Source organism: Gigantopelta aegis, chromosome 9, assembly GCF_016097555.1.
Source record: "Gigantopelta aegis isolate Gae_Host chromosome 9, Gae_host_genome, whole genome shotgun sequence".
Taxonomy (NCBI): Eukaryota; Metazoa; Mollusca; class Gastropoda; order Neomphalida; family Peltospiridae; genus Gigantopelta; species Gigantopelta aegis.
In genome coordinates this window covers 71,597,213-71,617,979 of record NC_054707.1, presented here as the reverse complement: position 1 = coordinate 71,617,979, position 20,767 = coordinate 71,597,213, and the positions used below count along the sequence as shown (strand labels likewise).

The window sequence follows — 20,767 nt, the reverse complement described above, 5'->3', positions numbered from 1 at the left end:
AAATTCGCGGATCTAAAGGGTAATACCATGACTTTGTGTTACTAGTTGACTGCACTAGTCCACGAATTGTACGAACATTTGACCACCATGAATAAAAGTTATTCCTCAGTATCAGTCTCTATACCTGAACCTTTCATATGATAACAAGTAACTTTAAAAATACAGATAGTTAATAGGAATGTATGAATCCCCCCCCCCCGCCCCCACACACACACACACATACACACACCATAGGCATAAGTTTCCCATATTTTCATAAAACTTAGATCAACTATTTAAATCTGAGCTACAGAGTATTAGCAACAGTAATGCCCGTATGCCTATACTTCTAATTGTTCAGATACATCCATAAGGTACATTTCTGAACGATGTTCATGATATTGAATTTAGGGATTGGGAATTAAAAAAATATGGGCTTATATCTGACGTTGGTTAATGTGGGATTAATAAGATTATTTGTTATACAGTAGCTGCACATAACCCATTTAATTAATATGCAACGTTATGTCGTGTACGCCAATAACTGTGCATTGTTCAAAGCTGTACCTTAGTTGGGCGCAAGGTGTACTATTCAAGGATCCGGTGGGGGAAGTAGAGGTGCCGAGGGTCATACGCCCCGTTTGTTTCGCTGTCGTAAAAAAACCTATTAAAAGCCTATTAAAGCACCTATTACCATGTCCGGCGCCCCACCCACCCCCTCCCTTTCACAAACCTCTGGATCTGCACCTGCTATTTAGGGAAATAACTACATTATTTATTTATTTATTTATTTATTCAATACAAAACAATTAAAAATATTCTTTATTTGATCATTTATTTAAAAAACAAAAGAATGTAATAAATGATTTTTTTTTTAATTTGAAGCTACTGTCCAAAATATGTCATTTATGTCAACTTTTCACCCCAAAAACTTCATATTTAGTACGCAGTTTAGAGAGTGGATTTTTAATATGTTGCATAGAATGCATATATGAATACAAAAAACAAAACAAAACCCATATCTGTTCTAATTTGGGGCGGGACATAACCCAGTGCACCACGACTGGTATATCAAAGACTGAGTTATGTGCTATCCTGTCTGTGGGATAAGGCTTATAAAAGATTCCTTGCTACTAATGGAAAAATGTAGCGGGTTTCCTCTCTACGACTGTGTCAAAATGACCATATGTTTGACATCCAATAGTCGATGATTAATAAATCAATGCGATCTAGTGGTGTCGTTAAACAAAACAAACTTAAACTCTTCTAATTTGTTTTGGGAGTTTAAACAACTCAGTGGATAGATGTAAGCCAATGCATCGACATCTCTCTCACTAAGCACCAACCCTCGGTCCTGGACAGACATCTCAGATGTCTGAGGTGTGTGGCCAGGACAGCGTGCTTGGGCCTTAGTTGGATATGAAATGAATGAATGAATGCCTGGGGTAGACCAGCACTTTTTCACAGGATTATTGGTTTAAACAAATACATCTACATTACCTGATCGGAGTGCACACATTTTATGCTAAATGTATCACACTTAACTAGACTGGAATTAACACAAATAAGTCTTCATCTCGCAGACAATATAGCACATACCACAGCCTATAATATACCAGAGAGAGAGAGAGAGAGAGAGAGAGAGAGAGAGAGAGAGAGAGAGAGAGAGAGAGAGAGAGAGAGAGAGAGAGAGAGAGAGAGAGAGAGAGAGAGAGAGAGAGAGAGAGAGAGAGAGAGAGAGAGAGAGAGAGAGAGAGAGAGAGAAATGTTTTATTTAACGACGCACTCAACACATTTTATTTACGGTTATATGGCGTCAGACATATGGTTAAGGACCACACAGATTTTGAGAGGAAACCCGCTGTCGCCACTATATGGGCTACTCTTCCGATTAGCAGCAAGGGATCTTTTATTTGCGCTTCCCACAGGCAGGATAGCACAAACCATGGCCTTTGTTGAACCAGTTATGGATCACTGGTCGGTGCAAGTGGTTTACACCTACCCATTGAGCCTTGCGGAGCACTCACTCGGGGTTTGGAGTCGGTATCTGGATTAAAATCCCATGCCTCGACTGGGATCCGAACCCAGTACCTACCAGTCTGTATACCGATGGCCTACCACGACGCCACCGAGGCCGGTTAGAGAGAGAGAGAGAGAGAGAGAGAGAGAGAGAGAGAGAGAGAGAGAGAGAGAGAGAGAGAGAGAGAGAGAGAGAGAGAGAGAAGAGAGAGAGAGAGAGAGTGAGAGAGAGTAACCGTTAACATGCACCTATACCACTAAGGTTTTCGGGCATGTCCACCTCGGGCCCGGCCTCTGGATAGCCCGCGTTTCTGACCCGGGCCAGAATACTAGTGGTCAATTTGGAAAATTACACCTAATAGGGGAGTGGCATTTAATACTAAATAATTATATTTAAAAAGCGCAAGCCAGAAAATAATATTTTTAATTAAATATTTAAAATTAACTTTCCTAATTTATTTAATTAATTGATCTAATTTAATTTAGGCTCTATTTTAGATCGGGTGTTTCACAATAACATTGAACTGAACTGAACTTTGAACAATTCAAGTTCGTTTACTCGGTGTACTGCAGCTATGAGAGACGTTCGTTAGTGATCTCCCTTTAGCACTATTAAACATTATGTTGAGCTCATTATTACACAAAGTAAAGTTTGTTTTATTTAACGACGCCGCTAGAGCACATTGATTTTTTAATTTATCATCGGCTATTGGACGTCAAACATATGGTCATTCTGACACTGTTTTTAGAGGAAACCCGCTGTCGCCACATAGGCTACTCATTATTACACCGTCAAATATTTACGGAGTTAAAACAGCAGTGGGTGTGATTAGTAGTAATGTGTGACATTGATTATTTGTGCAAATACTATTATCCATTGACAATAAATAAGTACACTTTTGTTATGCAGTTGTTATGCAGTATATACCAGACGTTGAAACTAATGCGGGGTACCCACCAAAATGGAACTGCAATTTTCAGCAAAAATTACGGTTGCTATTAAAAACATTAATTAAATCTCTTAAATGGTATGTGACCTCCCCCCCCCCCCCCCCTCCTTTTTTTTCTTGTAGGTAGATTAGATGTGAGGTGCCACACTTTTTATTGCTGTACTATCTGGGTGTGTTGATACGCTGCTTATATGTGTTTTATTAGTAAACGTTAACTTTATCACCTACTAGGGTGTACTATATCAAATAAAATCCCATAGGCGACCATGTTAACGTTTGTGTTTAAAAAAACCCATTATAATTATGCAATATGTCAACCAAACTATGATCCATAAATATCAGTACTACAAAGTACCTCAAAGTATTAACTAAAGAAAATGGTACCTTTCATGGCTGATTTTCGGATTACCAGCTGTTGTTACAACACACCTGGTTTCGCACAAAATTTGAGTACGTACGTACGTAATGTTTTAACATGCTCATCCCAGATGAAAGTTATTATTATTATTATTATTACAACCAACACATTCACATGTATCACCAGTCACAGGACTTGTGGTGTTAACTCTATCAAAATTTCTGTGCACTTCGAAGTTATTTGGTTTAGTACTACCTACTACAGCGGGGCAGGGCGTAAGCCAGAGGTAAAACGCTCGTTTGGTGAGTTGTCGGTCTGTGATCGACCCCCGTCGTTCCAGCCAGTCCACCACGACTGGTATATCAAAGGCCGTGGTATGTGATATCCTATTTGTGGGATGGTGCATATAAAAGATGCCTTGCTACTAATGAGAAAAAAGATCCTGTTATGGACTGAGGAGTCGGCCAAGACCAGCACCTGCGCCCATGACAGGCGTGCGCTACAACAGCTTGTTCTCATGACCTGACCTGACCTAATGAAAAAATGTAGCGGGTTTCCTCTCTAAGACTATATGTCAAAATTACCAAACGTTTGACATCCAATAGCGGATGGTTAATAAATCAATGTGCTCAAGTGTTGTCGTTAAACAAAACAAACTTTGATACATACATGCATACATAGATAAACAAACGCGCGCACACACACCCTGTGACACACGCGAGCACACACACCCACGCACACACACACACACACGTAGTACATACATATTTACACAGAATACTTCATATTATTTCATATGATACGTCATTCGTGAAGCACTGGTTGGAATGGGAAAATTCATTAGCTCCACCGAAACGGTCGATCTTACAACAATGCATTTTAAACGGACTCGATTTAGCTCAGTTGGTTGAGCGCTCGCCTGAGGTGCTTGCGTCGCAGGGTCGAGCCACGTCAGTGGATCCGTTCAACTGATTGTTTTTCTCGTTCCAACCAGTGCACTACAACTGGTCAGAGGCCATGGTATGTGCTTTCCTGTCTGTGCATATAAAAAATCTCTTGCTGCATTAGGAAAAATGTATGACATCCAATAGCGGATGTCTAGTGGTGTCGTTAAACAAAACAAACGTCTTTAAATGGACTACATCCGACTGGTTTTAGACGGTTTACGCAGAGCCCACAACTGGTATACCAAAGACCGTTGTATATGCCGCCATGTCTATGGGGAAATGTATATAAAAGACCCATTGCTGCAAATGGGAAAATGTAACATTTCATCATGCTAAGCACCATTTCTTGTTGCTTTTATGTTTGTACAGATGTTATCAGTTAGTACTAAATAGTATACGTAACTTCAAACTAATGGGCCATTTAAATACTACAGAGGTCAGCCTACAAAGAAATATTTAAAAATACGTATAAGAATTTTGTTTTTACTATGTTTAATGGAGAACTATCTCCTAAACCGGGCTATATTGAAGCCACAAGATGTAACGACACGACAGATGGTAATGTGGTGCCAAAAACGCACAGAGCAATAATAGGCCACTGGTCAATAATACGACAGTCTACCAACTTTTTTTTATTTAAGTATTTAAATATTAATAAATAAGATTTTTTTTAAATACCGAATACCTGATATGGGGTGTTGTTATATATGCGTTATGTTAGTGCTGTTTCATTTCTGTGGTATTTGCCGTTGCTATGTGCTGGATTAGACCACGAGCTACAAAAGAAGAAACAAATAAAGGAACAACAAACGGAAACGACAACAGGTAAGCATTTACATGCAGCTTTATTCTACACAATGAACACATTAAATTATAAAAACCTAAAACGAACTAAAACAAAAATCAAATAATTTAGATTTATTACAGGTCACAGATCTCTTTGGAGTACACAAATTATTTTACTTGTTTCACATTCTACCCAGTGCATGCATACCGAAGGTCAACTCATTATAGTCAAACAGACTGCACTTCTGGTGAGGACAAAAAGTCACGTCAATAGTAAATGATGAAATTTGCTATCACTAAGCTTACGAAATTATTTCATATTGCTAATACCAAGCCTACAAACAGGAATCTTAGCAAAAAAGAGCCAACTCTTTCCGCGAGCGACAGGGGAGAAAATTGTATACTGCTACACAAACAAGGATTGATGCATGCTTATTTTCAGTCGGAAGCTTTATGAACTACAAAAACTACTAACAGTGAAAATAACATAATATGATTAGCATGTAGACTGGAAGTCCCAGAATTAAATCTACAAGATCGACAGCATATTCGATCCATCGTCTGACAAACAAGTCGATCTGGAGTCACACCGTCGCAGACATTCGGTGATCTACTAGTATAAATATGACGTTAAATAGATATTACAACTTCTAAGATACCTAAGGGCCATACTCTATGTATGAAGGGTTCAAACAACGCCAAGTCGTTCTAGCTGAGAGGTTGTTATCATGTCCACACAATTCTGAATGCATTTAAAACGGGCTTTTTTTTGTAAATATGTGGAGGCTATATCTACTAAATACGATAGATGCATCACTGAAAAAAAAATGGTGGCTGATGCTATTGTATTCTTGTAACGTGTGCATACCTTTTCAACTCTTTGGCGAAACATCTTGCACATTTATTTTTTTGACGGGTGCCACCTGTAGGACAGGATATGCTCAACTTTTGCGAACACCTGGAAGCGATTCCTGAGGTGCACGAGTCAGATATGATAGTCCTGCCGTCGTGACGTCACGCGTGGACGACCTGCACGTGGCCGGTCTCTGACATTACCAAATTGTTGAAAACGTCTACACAAAGTCTGAATAGTGTTCATGTGGTCACCAAATTGCGTAGCAGCAGCGCGATGGAGCATACCAGCCTAGATCATACCAATTGCGCGAAGGCGGTCATTTTCATTTAGCCTGGGCATTGCTCTACGACCACTTTCAACCGCAAAAAGACCTGCTTTTCTGTTCCCTCGGTTGCTAAACAATGACCCGACAGTAGCAAAGTCGACAAAAGCTGGAGCAGTAAAATGTTGGGCGGAAAAAGCGTGAAAAACAGACCCATGTCCAAGAAGCGAAACGGCACTTGCCAATACGGCATTGACCCAGCGATTGTGTGGCGGTGCGTTCACTGGTCAACTGTGCAAAACATCAGGCTAAAATATTGAGCGGTGTTTAATTTTATCCGATTTTTTTAGTATACAAAACTGTGAGGACGATGTTCTTCTGACATACCGGGTGTTCCAGTAGAGACTTGTGCACATGAACCACAGCAATACGTTTTGACAGAGTCCATGTAGCAGTTGGACGCTGACTCTCGAACAACTTCTGAACACGATCTCCTATTGAATGTGACTGTCACGTGATCAGAACACGTGTCTGAAAATTAGAAAATGTTATTAGACATATACACAAATACACATGTGCGCACTAGCGCAAACACACACACACACACACACACACACACACACACACACACACAGGGAAGCAGGCGGACAGAGAAACAGACAGATATACACACATGATCACAAACATATCCACAACAATTCATATACATACACGAACAGACAATAAAGACAGCAGCTTTAAATTGTTTTAAGCTCAACAAAATTAATTAGGGGCCAGTAAATATTTCCGGCAGTTTTAAAGTGGTTTTTTTAATATTGTAAAAACATAAATATAGCTTCTTACTTTTCAAGATGTTGATATTGCAGGATGTTATTTAATCAACAATTTAACGGTCAATATTAAAAATGGTAACATTTTGGGCCCTGGCTCTTAATTATATTATAAAATGTATATATTTTCCAAATTTTTTCACAGAATATTACTTTGACATCAATAAAAGAAACCAAACATTTGTAATTTTAACTATGTTGGCCCAACGTCGCTACGGTCGGCACTATCGCCGTCGCCGGCCTAACGTTGCCACGACGTTGGCAAATGGTTGGTTCGGACCGATCTCACCCCACTTTGCGACCATTTGAGGAAAACTCTGATCTTCACCTTCAGCAGTCAATCATTTGTGTTTGAACAAAAAATATTTCCAGCATTAATTTCGGGAATTTAAAGGAAGGGGCAATTAAGGCATTTGGCCTGGTATGCATATTCAACGATCTATAATGCACATTATTGTTTAATATCAACAAGTATAATCGTATAGTTAATTAATAAAACGCTTAAATGTGACGGCTATTACATATATATATAACGGGCGCAGTCATTTTGTACCATCCCAGTGAATACGCCCTCTGGCGAGCTGGTGGTTACGTAATACCTAACGTGGCACATCAGGAATTAGTCTTTGAACCGAAGAAACAAAACATACCTGATTTTTGCAGATGCATCGCAATGTTCTGTAATAATATCCATCCCAGTAAGCCGGCAACAAGTATATATTATATTTCAATACAAAATAAGCCACCATTGTCAAAGTGTTGAAATAACTGTATTATGTTTTGTACATAAATTAACCCACGTACTGAAATAATAATCGGAGTGTGTTCTTGGTTAATTGGTCTTTTCTCCCCGTGGCCTGTACCTGTGGTTCCTGGTTGGCAGGTGTATATTTAGACGGTCCCCAGACACTATGTTTAGACACACTAAAAAGACGTGCCTCTTTTATTAAGATCACAAGGTATTGTCTGATAGTCGCGCGGACACCCCTCAAATCGTAATGGACATTATCACTTTATTACGGTAAGTAATTCTGTAAAAACCTTGATTAAGTAGACTTTCCCATCTAAAATCACAAAACTGACCAATTACGTAGTCCCAAAGAAAAGAAAATTATCACTTGGGTATCGTGAGTGGTCGTTTTTGCTCGAATGTACCCTACCAATAGCCTATAATAATAAGCATTTTTTCTTTGGATTTTTTTAAAGAGAAAAATACTATAACTCCATTTCGTTTTATTGATGCAAATTGAAATATATTTAGTTAAATAGTTTATTATACTATCAAGTCATTTATGTTGTTTTACAAGTCAGGTTGATGAAAGCGAAGCACCTTGTCGTAAATTAGAGCGTTTGTTTACACTGTGATTAAGAGGAGTTGGACGGAGCTGCCGTCACTTCGCCCCAAGCTATACCACTGGACGTCACAAAAACGAAACAAAATGGCTGCCCCCAGTTAGAAGAAATAATCATGTTTTTTTATTAACTCTAAAATTACGCGTTTTTCATTTGTTAAAGTGTCAGTATGTGTTGGTGGTCCGGGTATGCATCGTTCCAACACATAAGGCTCTTATGTGAGTTTACCCTCCCATTAACCAGTCACGTAAGTATTTGGAACGTGACATAAAATCGTAATGAATATGAATATTTTCTGCTTCAGAAAATGTATGGATTTATATGTAAAATTACGAAGGTTTTGTGTAAATAGTAAAAAAAAAAAAAAAAAAAAAAAAAACCCACATTGAAGCGTTTGCGCCGAATTTATTTCACCTTCGAGGCGTCGGCTCGACGTTGGCACAACGTTGCACCGACGTTGGCAAAATACTCAAGTTAGAAAAACAAATACCGGACATTATAATTGGTATCATTAATTTAACATTAAATATTTATAGTATGGAAAATCAAAACCAAAGATTAGGCCATTATAAATATTTTACAAAGGAAATTTTAAATAGACAAAATTATACCTATATTAAAAAAAAATTGTAATTATAATAAATTTAATTAATAATTCTGTATTTAAATAATAGAAAAAGAAATCTCAGCTTGTTTGGAAAACAGGAAAAAAACAAGCAAGCAAAATAAAGCAATAAATTATTATTTTTTTAAATCTTGTTTTTAAGATCTCGATATTTTATCATTCCAGGGAACATTTTGTTTTCAAAATCTTCATTAGTGGTATTTCTTGTCTAATGAAAGTTGATTAGCAACTACTGTTTAATATTTTAAAATTGTGTAGCGATCTCTGATACTTGTGCAGCAAATCACGACGCTATACTGAATAAAATGTTCCCTGCATTCTCTCTCACTGTTCTTCTTTTTTTATTTTTCAAAAAGCTAAACATCTCTTTATGAATGCTATGATTATGTTATATATTTAATTTAATATATTTGATGACGTTAATAGCATATTGGAAGGAAGTGATTCAGGGCTCCCCAAGCCTGACATTTTCATTGATCTGGGGATAATGCAATTTATAATTAAAAACTATATGATATTTATATTAACACTATTGGCATCTACAAAGTGATACTGAAAACTTCAGGCAGTCTGCTTGAAATATTATTAGTACGGTGTGTGGACATAAAGTAATATGTTATTTGTTCACAAAAAAAAAAATCTTTCAAAATATTTATTCTAAATCCTGTGACATATTCTAACAAATAAATTTAGTATAAATCTGTAATGTTTGATTTTAATCTGTATGTTAAGAGTTGAACAATTAATATAACATCCACTTGCAACATATTTGATGATATTTAATGTTGCTGTATTTATGTATTACATAACTGTTGCCAATTTGAATTCTTTGGACGCAAAGGATGTAATTGAGAGAATGGTGGAGTGCATATTCACCCAGTCCTACGCCTGTCAGTACAACTGGGTTGGTAGGAGGAAAAAAAGACAGCATCAGGAAATTAATTCTCAGAAAGGTGATACAAGGTATTATTACCCCTAATATTATGGTTCAAAATAACTTGGTACGTACCAAAGTGTTATGTCCCACTTGACGTCACAAATGATCACCGTCTGCATTCTTGTACAATGATTTCTCAATTTAAAACATAATTATTTGGGTAATAAATAAGATATTAGACTTGAACTAATTTTTATTTGTCACTCACTAAAGCAAATAAAAATCATTTCATTTGTGACATAAACTTGATAAGAAATGGACACTCGTTTAAGATCCTATAATAAACTGTACACAGGCATGAAATATCTGTTGTTTGTTAGAAATTTGTTAGAATATATTAAGTTTACAATTATTAATTTTGCTAATAATTTAAGTTAAAAGCCATTAATTCAATAATGTTCAACTTCTAATTTCTTCAAGCTATAATTGGTTTAACTTGTGACATAATTCTACATCTATTAAGTTGAAAATATGGATTTAATATTTGCCATTTCTTATTTTCTGAAGATGCTACCAAAAACAGCAACATAAAAGAGGCAGGAGCGGAACTGCATCTTAGAAATTGGTTGAGTTTTTGCCATCATGCTTGACTATTTTCAGTTTATAATTTTATTAGGACTATTCCTTTCAAAAGTCATGGGGTGGGGAGGGGAGGGCCTGGACATTTTTGGACCCCCTACCTACACATTTTCATTATTTTTTAATAATGGTGAACATAGCAGAATCTGTATAAAGACATCCCTCCCTACATTTAGAAATATCTTCAGGCTTACCCCCACCCATTTTTAAAAAGAAATAGCCCTTATATCTTTTTAAACATATTTAATGTGTAACACTGAATAAGATAAAACAAATCGAGAACTAAGACACGACAGGTAATGTCCATCAACATGGAACAAAATAAGAGAAAGCCTATATATCACATCTTTATGTGGCAATACATGTAATAGCTAGGTTATATAGTTTTAGAATTTTAAATAAGTAGTTTCATGGGGCAGGATGTAGTCCAGTGGTAAAGCGCTCACTTGATGCACGGTCGGTTTGGGATCGATCCCTGTCGGTGGGCCCATTGGGCTATTTCTTGTTCCAGCCAGTGCATCACGAGTGGTATATCAAAGGCTGTGGTATGTGTTATCCTGCCTGTGGGACGGTGCATATAAAAGATTCCTTGCTACTAATGGATACATTTAGTGTGTCTCTAAGACTACATGTCAAAATGACCAAATGTTTTACATTCATTAGGCGATGATTAATAAATCAATGTGCTCTAGTGGTGTCGTTAAACAAAACAAACTTTAAGTACTTCATTTTAACTTGAGGGAAATATTATATTTGCGTATACTGAATACACACGAACAAACGTTTTATTCAGTGGTATGTACTTTAATTTTAAATAATTTCGTTATCTTCTGCATTCGTCATTGCAGCACTTGAGGAAAAGAGGCAATGTGCGAGGCCAGCAACCATAGAGAGGTAGTCAGAATCCGAAAAAGATGATGAAGAAGATTGATATGTAGTTGGATAATAAATGTTAGAACTGTGCTTTTGTTATTCTTAATTACATTGGCCCAATGTTGGAACAACGTTGGGCCAACTATATAACGCGTTATGAAAATGTTGGCACAACGTTGGTACACCGTTGGCGCAACGTGGAATTACCAACATTGAGCCAACGTTGTCCCAACGGACAAAATGACCATGTGCCTACGTCGGCAGTCGACATTGGGCCAACGGTCGGTTTACTATCTGGGCAGGCTAACTTGAATTAAAAAAAAACAAAAAAAAAAAAACAATAGTCTATGTTTTCTGTCCATGAGCAACAGTATGGACTATAACAATTTTACAATATTTTAGCAATTATGTACACAAGGTCAAGGTCAAGGTCAAATGTAGAATGCCCGGTTGGTACATGGTGTGCTCTTAGACAACTTAAATATTTTAAAATGTAATTTCTAATTTTGACATGTGCAAAGACAGTAACAGTATGGATGCTCAAAATTCGTATGCAAAGAAATATACATACTTGTTCAAAAAGTTGTTACTTTTGGTCCAAGTTACTGAATTAAGGCCACATTCAAATGATGAGACACGAAGTGGAAGATCCTTTGTAGGAAGTATAACAAAATCAAGTTCATGGAGCACCAATTATGAACATTTTATATATATAAGGGACACACATATTTAGTAGCACAGTAGTATTACTTAATATCTCATGATTACATTTGTGCAGAAAAAGTTAAAGAACAATATATTTTTAACAAAATATTAAACTTTATATAACTTCACCCCTTGTTAGGGACATGTGATTTCAACATAATTTCTTAAATAAAATACTGATTTTTTTTTTTAAATAATGTCCAAAATATATTACAAATATGTTTGGTTTCGTGTATTGATGTCAAAGTAATATTTTGTGAAACAATTGGGAAATATATACATTTTATAATATAATTAAGAGCCGGGACCCAAAATGTTACCATTGTTAATATTGACCCCTTAAAGCAAACACAATTTCAATAATCATTGAGAACCAACATGTATACAGTAATGAATATGCCTTTCGGTAGTGTTCATAAATGCACGAAAAGTCTACCATATGTATCATGTGTCACGAGTCACCCGTGATGAAATCTTTATAACATAATATGACACTAGCATTACAATAACATTACACTAGTGTTATTGGCTTTTTATAAGTACATTTTATAAGTACATTTGTGGTGTAAAACGTGAGCAAATGTACCCTGAGTTGTTGGTGCCACAGCTGTTGCTAGTCCACACGTTCCGCAGCAACTAACATTATGCCGTGTGCCATTGGTGAGTCCATCGCAGTATTGTTCCTTGCAGCCACGAACTTTGTCTCCATAGAGATGATGATTAAAAAATAAAATAAACGTATTACTCATTTCACGAGTTGCCATCTGGATCGTGTGACATTAGAGTCACCCAGTCACCTAGTTATTAAAATATGTCGCCAAGTGGCAGTTAAAAAAGCCTAATTATTATAGTGTGTACATAGCAAGCTCTGTGCAAATCCTGTCAGTGTGGAACTTCCATCAGAATTCTACTAACTTTACCATCTATTAAGAGAGAGAGAGAGAGAGAGAGAGAGAGAGAGAGAGAGAGAGAGAGAGAGAGAGAGAGAGAGAGAGAGAGAGAGAGAGACCACTACACTGACATATATAGAAATATACAGACAGACAGATGTAAATAAAATATCAGGTTACTACGTTTTGATATCGTGGTTATTTGGCGAAGTTTAGCTTGCCTGTTACACCGTTATCGAACCTCTTTCAAGTTATATGTTTGTATGTAGGAAACTATTAGTATTATCGTGTAGAAGCTGCTGCCGGAAGTCATATAATAGCAGGTGCCCGAAAGCATCTTGGGAATGACATAACCAGACAAAAATCTTATGTGTTTCCAAATTTTAAATAAAATACTTTGATTATATTTCAAAGTCTGTTGTATCAAATTCAAAAAGCTGGCTAGTTCAGAATGGGAGCGAATAATGAAAACTTGAAAAATAAGAGGTAATTTCATGTTACGGGAAGTGTAAATGCTATATTCATTTATGCAGTTCAACAATTATTGCTGTAAATGGATGTTGGAAAAATTAGGAAACGACCTACTTGAAAATTGAGCAAGCATCCATCATGCGCACAACTCATTTCCTAGTGACATGATAACACATAGCAACGCCGAGGTTATCATGCCAGCAACGGAGGAGTTATCAGGCAGTGACATAATAACATTTCGAATTATCATGTATGGGTTATCGGGTCACAAGAAGCATGATTCCATGATAAATATGTATGTGTGTGTGCTATTTTTCAGATTACATACTGTCAGAATTTGATCATTGAGAACATTTGATGTAAATTAGATGCAAATTAATCAGGTCACGGCACTACGTTATTAACATAAACTTTGTTTTGTTTAACGACACCACTAGAGCACATTGATTAATTAATCATCGGTTATTGGGTATCAAACACTTGGTCACTCTAACACGTATTCGTCAGATCTTTTATATGCACTTTCCCACAGACAGGAAATCACGTACTACGGCCTTTGTATTGACCAGTTGTGATGCACTGGCTGGAACGAGAAAACCCCCAATCAGTTTAATGGATCCAGAGGTGGTTCGATCTTGCAACGTAATCACCTCAGGCGAGCACTCAACCCCGCCCAATACCACCCTCCCCGCAGCTATATATATATATATATATATATATATATATATATATATATATATATATATATATATATAAGCGAACGTATTACGACGACACATCAAAATTGACGTATGCATTACAAGTCATCAAACTAAAACATTTCAATAGCATCTTTATATTGACCCCTGCGCGTGCTGTAACCTCACCGTGGTGCAGGGGTGTAACATTCTCTCTGAGAACCCCTGCGCGTGCTGTAACCTCACCGTGGTGCAGGGGTGTAACATTCTCTTTGAGAATGGCCAATACAGCACAAATTGAAGTTTAGAGTAAAATTCGGTGTCCGTAAAATTCTGTGATATTTGTATTTGTATTTTTGGTACAGTTCTTTACACTGTTTTTGTTTAAACCTTGAATTTTTATATTGATGTTGATCATCACTTTATTTATTTGCATTATCATAGTTTGACACCCAATAGCCGATGTATTTTTCGTGCTGGGGTGTCGTTAAACATTCATTCATTCATTCATTCATTCTTTATATTGAAAGCTGGCCAGTGTTCAAAAAACAAGAAACATATTGCACTAGTTTATTTTTATGTTAAGACGTCGCTTCCTAAAATTACATCATTGATTGGTCACATGATTACATGTTATTGCACGTGAGTTTCGTATGTTTTTTTATTAACTCGGTTATGTCGAACTCCGTGGCTAATAAGAGGTGCTATAAGAGGTCCATAAATAGAGATTATTATATACGAGCTGGTGAGTTGTACTGATTTTATAAAACGAATGTCGGGATTCTTGTATTGCCCGAGTGAGTGTTTCATAAAATGAGTATGACTCACATGCGAGTGTAATAATTTCTTTGTTGTCCATATTATCCAGAATATGTTTTAATGAATAACAAGGACCGTGTCAAAACATGCTTTCAAACGTAACTATCAGGCCTTTCCCCAGGATTTTTTTTAAGGCGCTTACATTTTTAGCATCAGTATAACACAAATCAAGCCAAAATAAGTGGGTAGTGGGATGAAAACAGTTAAGTGTTTGCCTTCAATCCAGCTAATCATGCTATTTTTAAAAAAAAACTTTCTTTAAAGTAACCCATCAATCCCCGCGCCCAACAATTTCATAATTTGTGCCATGTTGTTGCTGTTGATTTCAGCGTCGTGTTAAATGCTTGTTGTGATTTCTGCTTGTCAAATACCTCAGCTAAGATTGCCGACTTCACAGTATATACCACTTATAAAAAATAAATAAAATAAAAACCGTTAATAAAATTAAAATTTACGGTCTTTTTTAAATCCAGCTAACTTATTAAATATCACCTCACAGTCTTACAAATATATATCTAACATTATCTAACAAATATGATTATTGTAAACTAATTCAGTGTACGTTTATCTGCAATTTGTACAAATACTGCATGTTCATTTACCGCGATCTCTCGACCATAGGTGCAAAATTAACAAAGACAAAGGAAATAAAGGAAACTGCCGTTAGGTATTCATTGATGGAAACAACTATCGTTTTTCTACAAATTTACATCAAGATTTACTTCTGTGTAATCGTATTGTTCACCGGCCTCGGTGGCGTCGTGGTTAGGCCATCGGTTTACAGGTTGTTAGGTACTGGGTTCAGATCCCAGTCGAGGCATGGGATTTTTAATCCAAGGCTCAATGGGTAGGGGTTCAACAAAGGCCATGGTTTGTGCTATCCTGCCTGTGGGAAGCGCAAATAAAAGATACCTTGCTGCTAATCGGAAAGAGTAGCCCATGTAGTGGCGACAGCGGGTTTCCTCTTAAAATCTGTGTGGTCCTTAACCATATGTCTGACGCCATATAACCGTAAATAAAATGTGTTGAGTGCGTCGTTAAATAAAACATTTATTTCTTTCTTTCGTATTGTTCAATGTCCGCAACGAAGCCTCTTGACATGTGGGTGTCAGCTGACTCTGAAGCGTGACGTATATTCGCGTCGAGAGCTTTCCTCGGTTCAGCCAACGGACGTTCTAACGTTCGGGAACTATTTGATTGGTGTCCGTCATGTCCATTTGGTTTAATGTCAAGCGCACAAACCAGTGTAGCGAGCGTTTTGTTTTCGCTCGATCTGGCTGAAATCATCTCTTGGGATAGCCTACATGTCTTTCGGCCCTTAACTGGCATGTGTATTCAAATTGAAACGCATTGTCGGTTTGTTTTTATTACTTTGGTTCAAAGACTTTACAAAGTTAAAACAACAAGTTACAGATCTTCCAGACATTGAATTACCGTCACATTCCTGTCATACATGTCGAATGCATGCCATTAAAATTAATAACAATGATTATTAAAATAAACAAACATCATAACGCCTACGCTGTATTCTGGATTTTCTCGTTACCGGTCGCGAGATCGCTATTACGCTAACTGAATATTTGGTATTATTATTATGTTTGAGCTGTCGGATAGATTATGTAACCGTTTGTTCACATCAGAAGATAGAAAATGATTTAGGCAAAATTTTAGCCACTTGCAAATTTTATTAGCCATTTTCTTAAAGATAATTTTTAATTAGCCAATGGTTAATTTGGCTACCGACAGCGCGAGCCTTGGATGTTTTCAGTGTGTGGGAGTTTTGGGAAGGGGATGTTAGGATAGAAATGATTGATTGCCAACTTAACTGTACTTTTAAAAAGTGCTTTACCTATCGTTTATTCAGTTAAATGGTACAGTTGATTCTGTCAATGGGCATCTTCTTTGATCGGCCTTGAAGCTTGATTGCTCGGACGGGAATCCCGTTACGCGTAAGCGCCTTCCTGACGGATTAGCGGTCCCAGTAGATGTGGTAAAATTACTAAGCACCAGTTGTGAGCAGACGACTGGTCCATTGTTAGGTATTTAGGAAGTGTTTTGCCTGTCATAGTAATTAGGTGTGCTTGATATACTGGTACACAAATTGTATGCAACAGGTAGTCGACTTCCACGCTTGTACTTGTGGAAATTGTATTTCTAAAGCACTTCAAATCAAGAACCGGCCTCGGTGGCGTAGTGGTTAAGCCATCGGACTACAGGCTGGTAGGTACAGGTTCGCAGCCCGGTACCGGCTCCAACCCAGCGCGAGTTCTTAAGGGCTCAATGGGTAGGTGTAAGGCCACTACACCCCCTTCTCTCTCACTAACCACTAACCAACTAACAACTAACCTACTGTCATCGACAGACAGCCCAGATAGCTGAAGTGTGTGCCCAGGACAGCGTGCTTGAACCTTAATTGGATATAAGCACGAAAATAAGTTGAAAAGAAAATCAAATCAAGGCGCAGCAGCAATTGATTTAAGGCGCTTCCATGCCGTCAAAGCGCTTACTTTACGGACCAAGGCGTGTCGGGCCGCTACGCCTAACGGCCCTGGGGTAACCCCTGACTATAAGGACACGTGTAATAACAATAATTGCAATGACGACGTCATATCTTGATGTTGTTTCACCAGTCCTAGCTTAAACTGTGCACGAGAAATATATAGAGATTATTATACGAGCTTGTGATTTTAGGAAACGAGTGTTAGAATTTTTGTATTGCTCGAGCGAAAGTGGGTAATACATGATTTTTTTCAGACATGCACATATTGTTGTGTTTTTATGAATAACAAGGACCGTCTCAAAATGTTTCAATCACAACTAGAAGAAGACGACGAATTGACGTCATATTTCACATACCCATGTTATGACGTCACTTCCCAAAATTACGTCATTATACTAGTTATTACACGTGAGCGTCGTAGATTTTTATTAACTCGGTTATGTTGAATCATGTGGATAATAAGACGTCATTTCGTCGTCTCCTTCTAGTTGTGGTTGAAACATTTTGAGACAGTCCTTATTATTTAAGACACAATTCAGCCCAAGGAGTCTAGGGGATAAAAACTGTTTTTTAACAGTTCCTTAGTTATCTCCCGTTTGTAGCAGGGTGAGTGAGATTCCGGATTGGCCATTTTAATCGTGATCAAAGATGTCAAACTGCCATCCAATGATAGGCTATTTCTAAAGTCTGCCTCATGGATGGGCAATCCCACTCGCTAATTTTGAAGGCTGTAATCAACCAAATACCGTGTATAGTATAGTTTATTAGCTTTAAGCCTTACGGCTCATAGGCATATACATATACATTCAATAAACAATGATACAAACAGATAATATATACAATGGGTGATTGTGTAATTGGAGGATGGACAGTTATATATGCTTAGAACGTAAAAAGGTTGCATGTTTGAGAAATGTACCGAGATTACATAGTTCTTTTCTGTTTTGAACTGATAATAATTGTACAATTTTAAACATAGATGGTTTGAACCAATACTATTTTTTTATGTAAGTAATTCGTAAACCTGTATACAATGGACATATCAGAATAAAATGGTATTCGTCTTCTATATCGTCCTTATTGCACAATTTACATTTTCTTTCCGATCTTTCTATACCATAATATCTTCCTTGTTCAATGAGCAATTGATGGGAAGATACACGAAATTTTGTAATAAGCGTGGCATAACATTCAGGAATTGATATTCTAAGATAATATTGCAAACAAAAAGTGTCTATCAGCAGTTTATATAATGTACATTTTGGAGATTTGTCTATTGTAGCATCTTTCTCTTGAATAAACTGGTCCGTTAGACGTATTTCTAAACATTTTAAAAATGAGTTAGCACTATCTACATGCTGACTACACCAAACATCTCCGAAACCTATTGATAGTAGTAAATATCTTACCTGGTATAGCCAATTAGAGGGATTCATGTGTTCTAACATATCTTCATATAATGATTTTAAGATACAATTTCTGGTTTGTAGTAATTTCAACCAATATTTAACTATTCTAATTTTTCGCATAATACTTAAAGGAACTCTTCCAAGTTCTGTCAAAACAACTACATTTGTGGTGCATTTCTTGACATTCAAAATTCGTTTACAAAAATCCATATGTACATGTTCAATATCATGAGCAGGATGAAAACCCCATATTTCGCATCCATAATTTAAAACACTAGAAACATAGGTATCGAAAACGTGCAACTTCGTGTCCTTATTAAAGCATAGATTATTACATATTCTTGAAATGTGATTCATACATTTTCTGCCCTGTGAAGCAATTACCCTTTGTGATATAGTAAACTTTCCATTAAAATTCAATGTCAATCCAAGGTAATTAAAACAATCAACAATTTCAATTAGGTCATCGTTATATATCCATGATTCTTTAACAGTTATTTTACCTCTATTTCTGAATACAACAATTTTTGTTTTATCTATATTAACACTGATGTTCCATTTTGTACTATATGCATAGAGCACATCAAGCATCTTCTGAAGACCTTCTACCTTCTGTGTAAATCCTTACGAACATAAAGTGATTTTCATTAGCTGATAATTAGCCAGCTGCTAATTGACGTTCATGTCAGAAAAACAGGGCCTGTTCAGCATTTAAAGACAATCGAGCGAGTGCAAGTTTTACTAGATTGTTGTTACCGAAGAGCGCATGTTCGATATGTTGTATTACTATTATCCGGTAACGAACACAGATACCCTGCATAATCAGAATATAATTTCATTCACCTCTAAACTATAAATTACGATTATGAAATATTTCTATTTAAAAAAGAGCGAGATTGTAGTAGTGTTGCACGAGATCGTCATCTCTGTTACAAATGCGCGAGAATCACGCCAAATGCGTGGAAGTTGGCAGGTATGCATTCCTTTAGTAAAACCAGTACCACATAAAAACTCGTATAATAATATCTATATACTGAATAGATGTACGTGACTTTACCTGGTACGCCTGTGTTTTGAAGACCACACGATTTGCAGCAGAAGAAGTGAATGATTTTGTCGTAGCAGTAACGTGGTTCACTGGTAACCAAATTTTCACAAGTCTTATTATGAATCACTATTCCGGGCTCGTAACCAAACGGACACGTTTCTGGAAATGAAGAACTCATTAAAAGTAAAGAGAATGCGAAGAACTCTTACCTAACAAAAACCCAACAGCATCTAATCTGATCAAAAACCAATTCCATAAATATTCCTTATATTCCTAAGTATTCCTTAGATTCATGTATTGAAGACAAATTTGTAGTTGTTGAACGCGAAAAGAACAAATATTTATGTATCATCTTTTTAACGTATTTGATAAATGTTTGATTGTACCTTGGTGTAGCAAAGGTAAAGGTGAACAGCTGTACGGCAGCTATGAGGATATATACATACAGCAGTCAATATAATTGTAACAAGATGGTGAGTGTACATGCATGTACATAAATACAAAGACACAAAAAATACAAAGAATATCCGCCAGAGGATTTGAAAGTATTTAGAATTAAACTACACAATATAGCAAGTTTTCTAAGAACACCAGCTTTTTTAGAGTTAAATAGTTTATAAAGCTTATATATCTTTACTTTAGACTGACAGAAATATGGTAAGTAACGATTTCGTTCATTCTTGAAAAACATACATGTAAATATATAATGAAACTCATCTCCGATATCGTAATTATTACACAATGAACATATTCTATTTTGTAGTGGTAATTTTTTTCTATCTACATGTACCCGTTTCAGTTGGAAGATTATGGTTTGATAATCTAAAACGTAATAATGGTCACCAGTGTTTTCTCTCTATAACTGTGAGGTATGTCTCAAATTCAACAGTATTT

General features: G+C 36.6%; 2 protein-coding genes across 2 annotated transcripts in view; both read right to left on the bottom strand.

Annotated features, from left to right (window-relative positions):
• LOC121381743 overlaps positions 1-20,767 on the bottom strand; it is a 308,435-nt gene that overhangs the window by 178,150 nt on the left and 109,518 nt on the right. The window lies entirely within an intron of this gene.
• Positions 4,691-20,767, bottom strand: part of LOC121381741 — a 47,363-nt gene continuing 31,286 nt past the window's right edge. Inside the window, exons 10-12 of the mRNA XM_041511088.1 lie at positions 19,883-20,032; positions 6,545-6,688; positions 4,691-4,695 (exon numbers count right to left, since the gene is read on the bottom strand). Coding sequence (XP_041367022.1) covers positions 4,691-4,695; positions 6,545-6,688; positions 19,883-20,032 — 299 coding nt within the window. The remainder of the gene's footprint in view (positions 4,696-6,544; positions 6,689-19,882; positions 20,033-20,767) is intronic.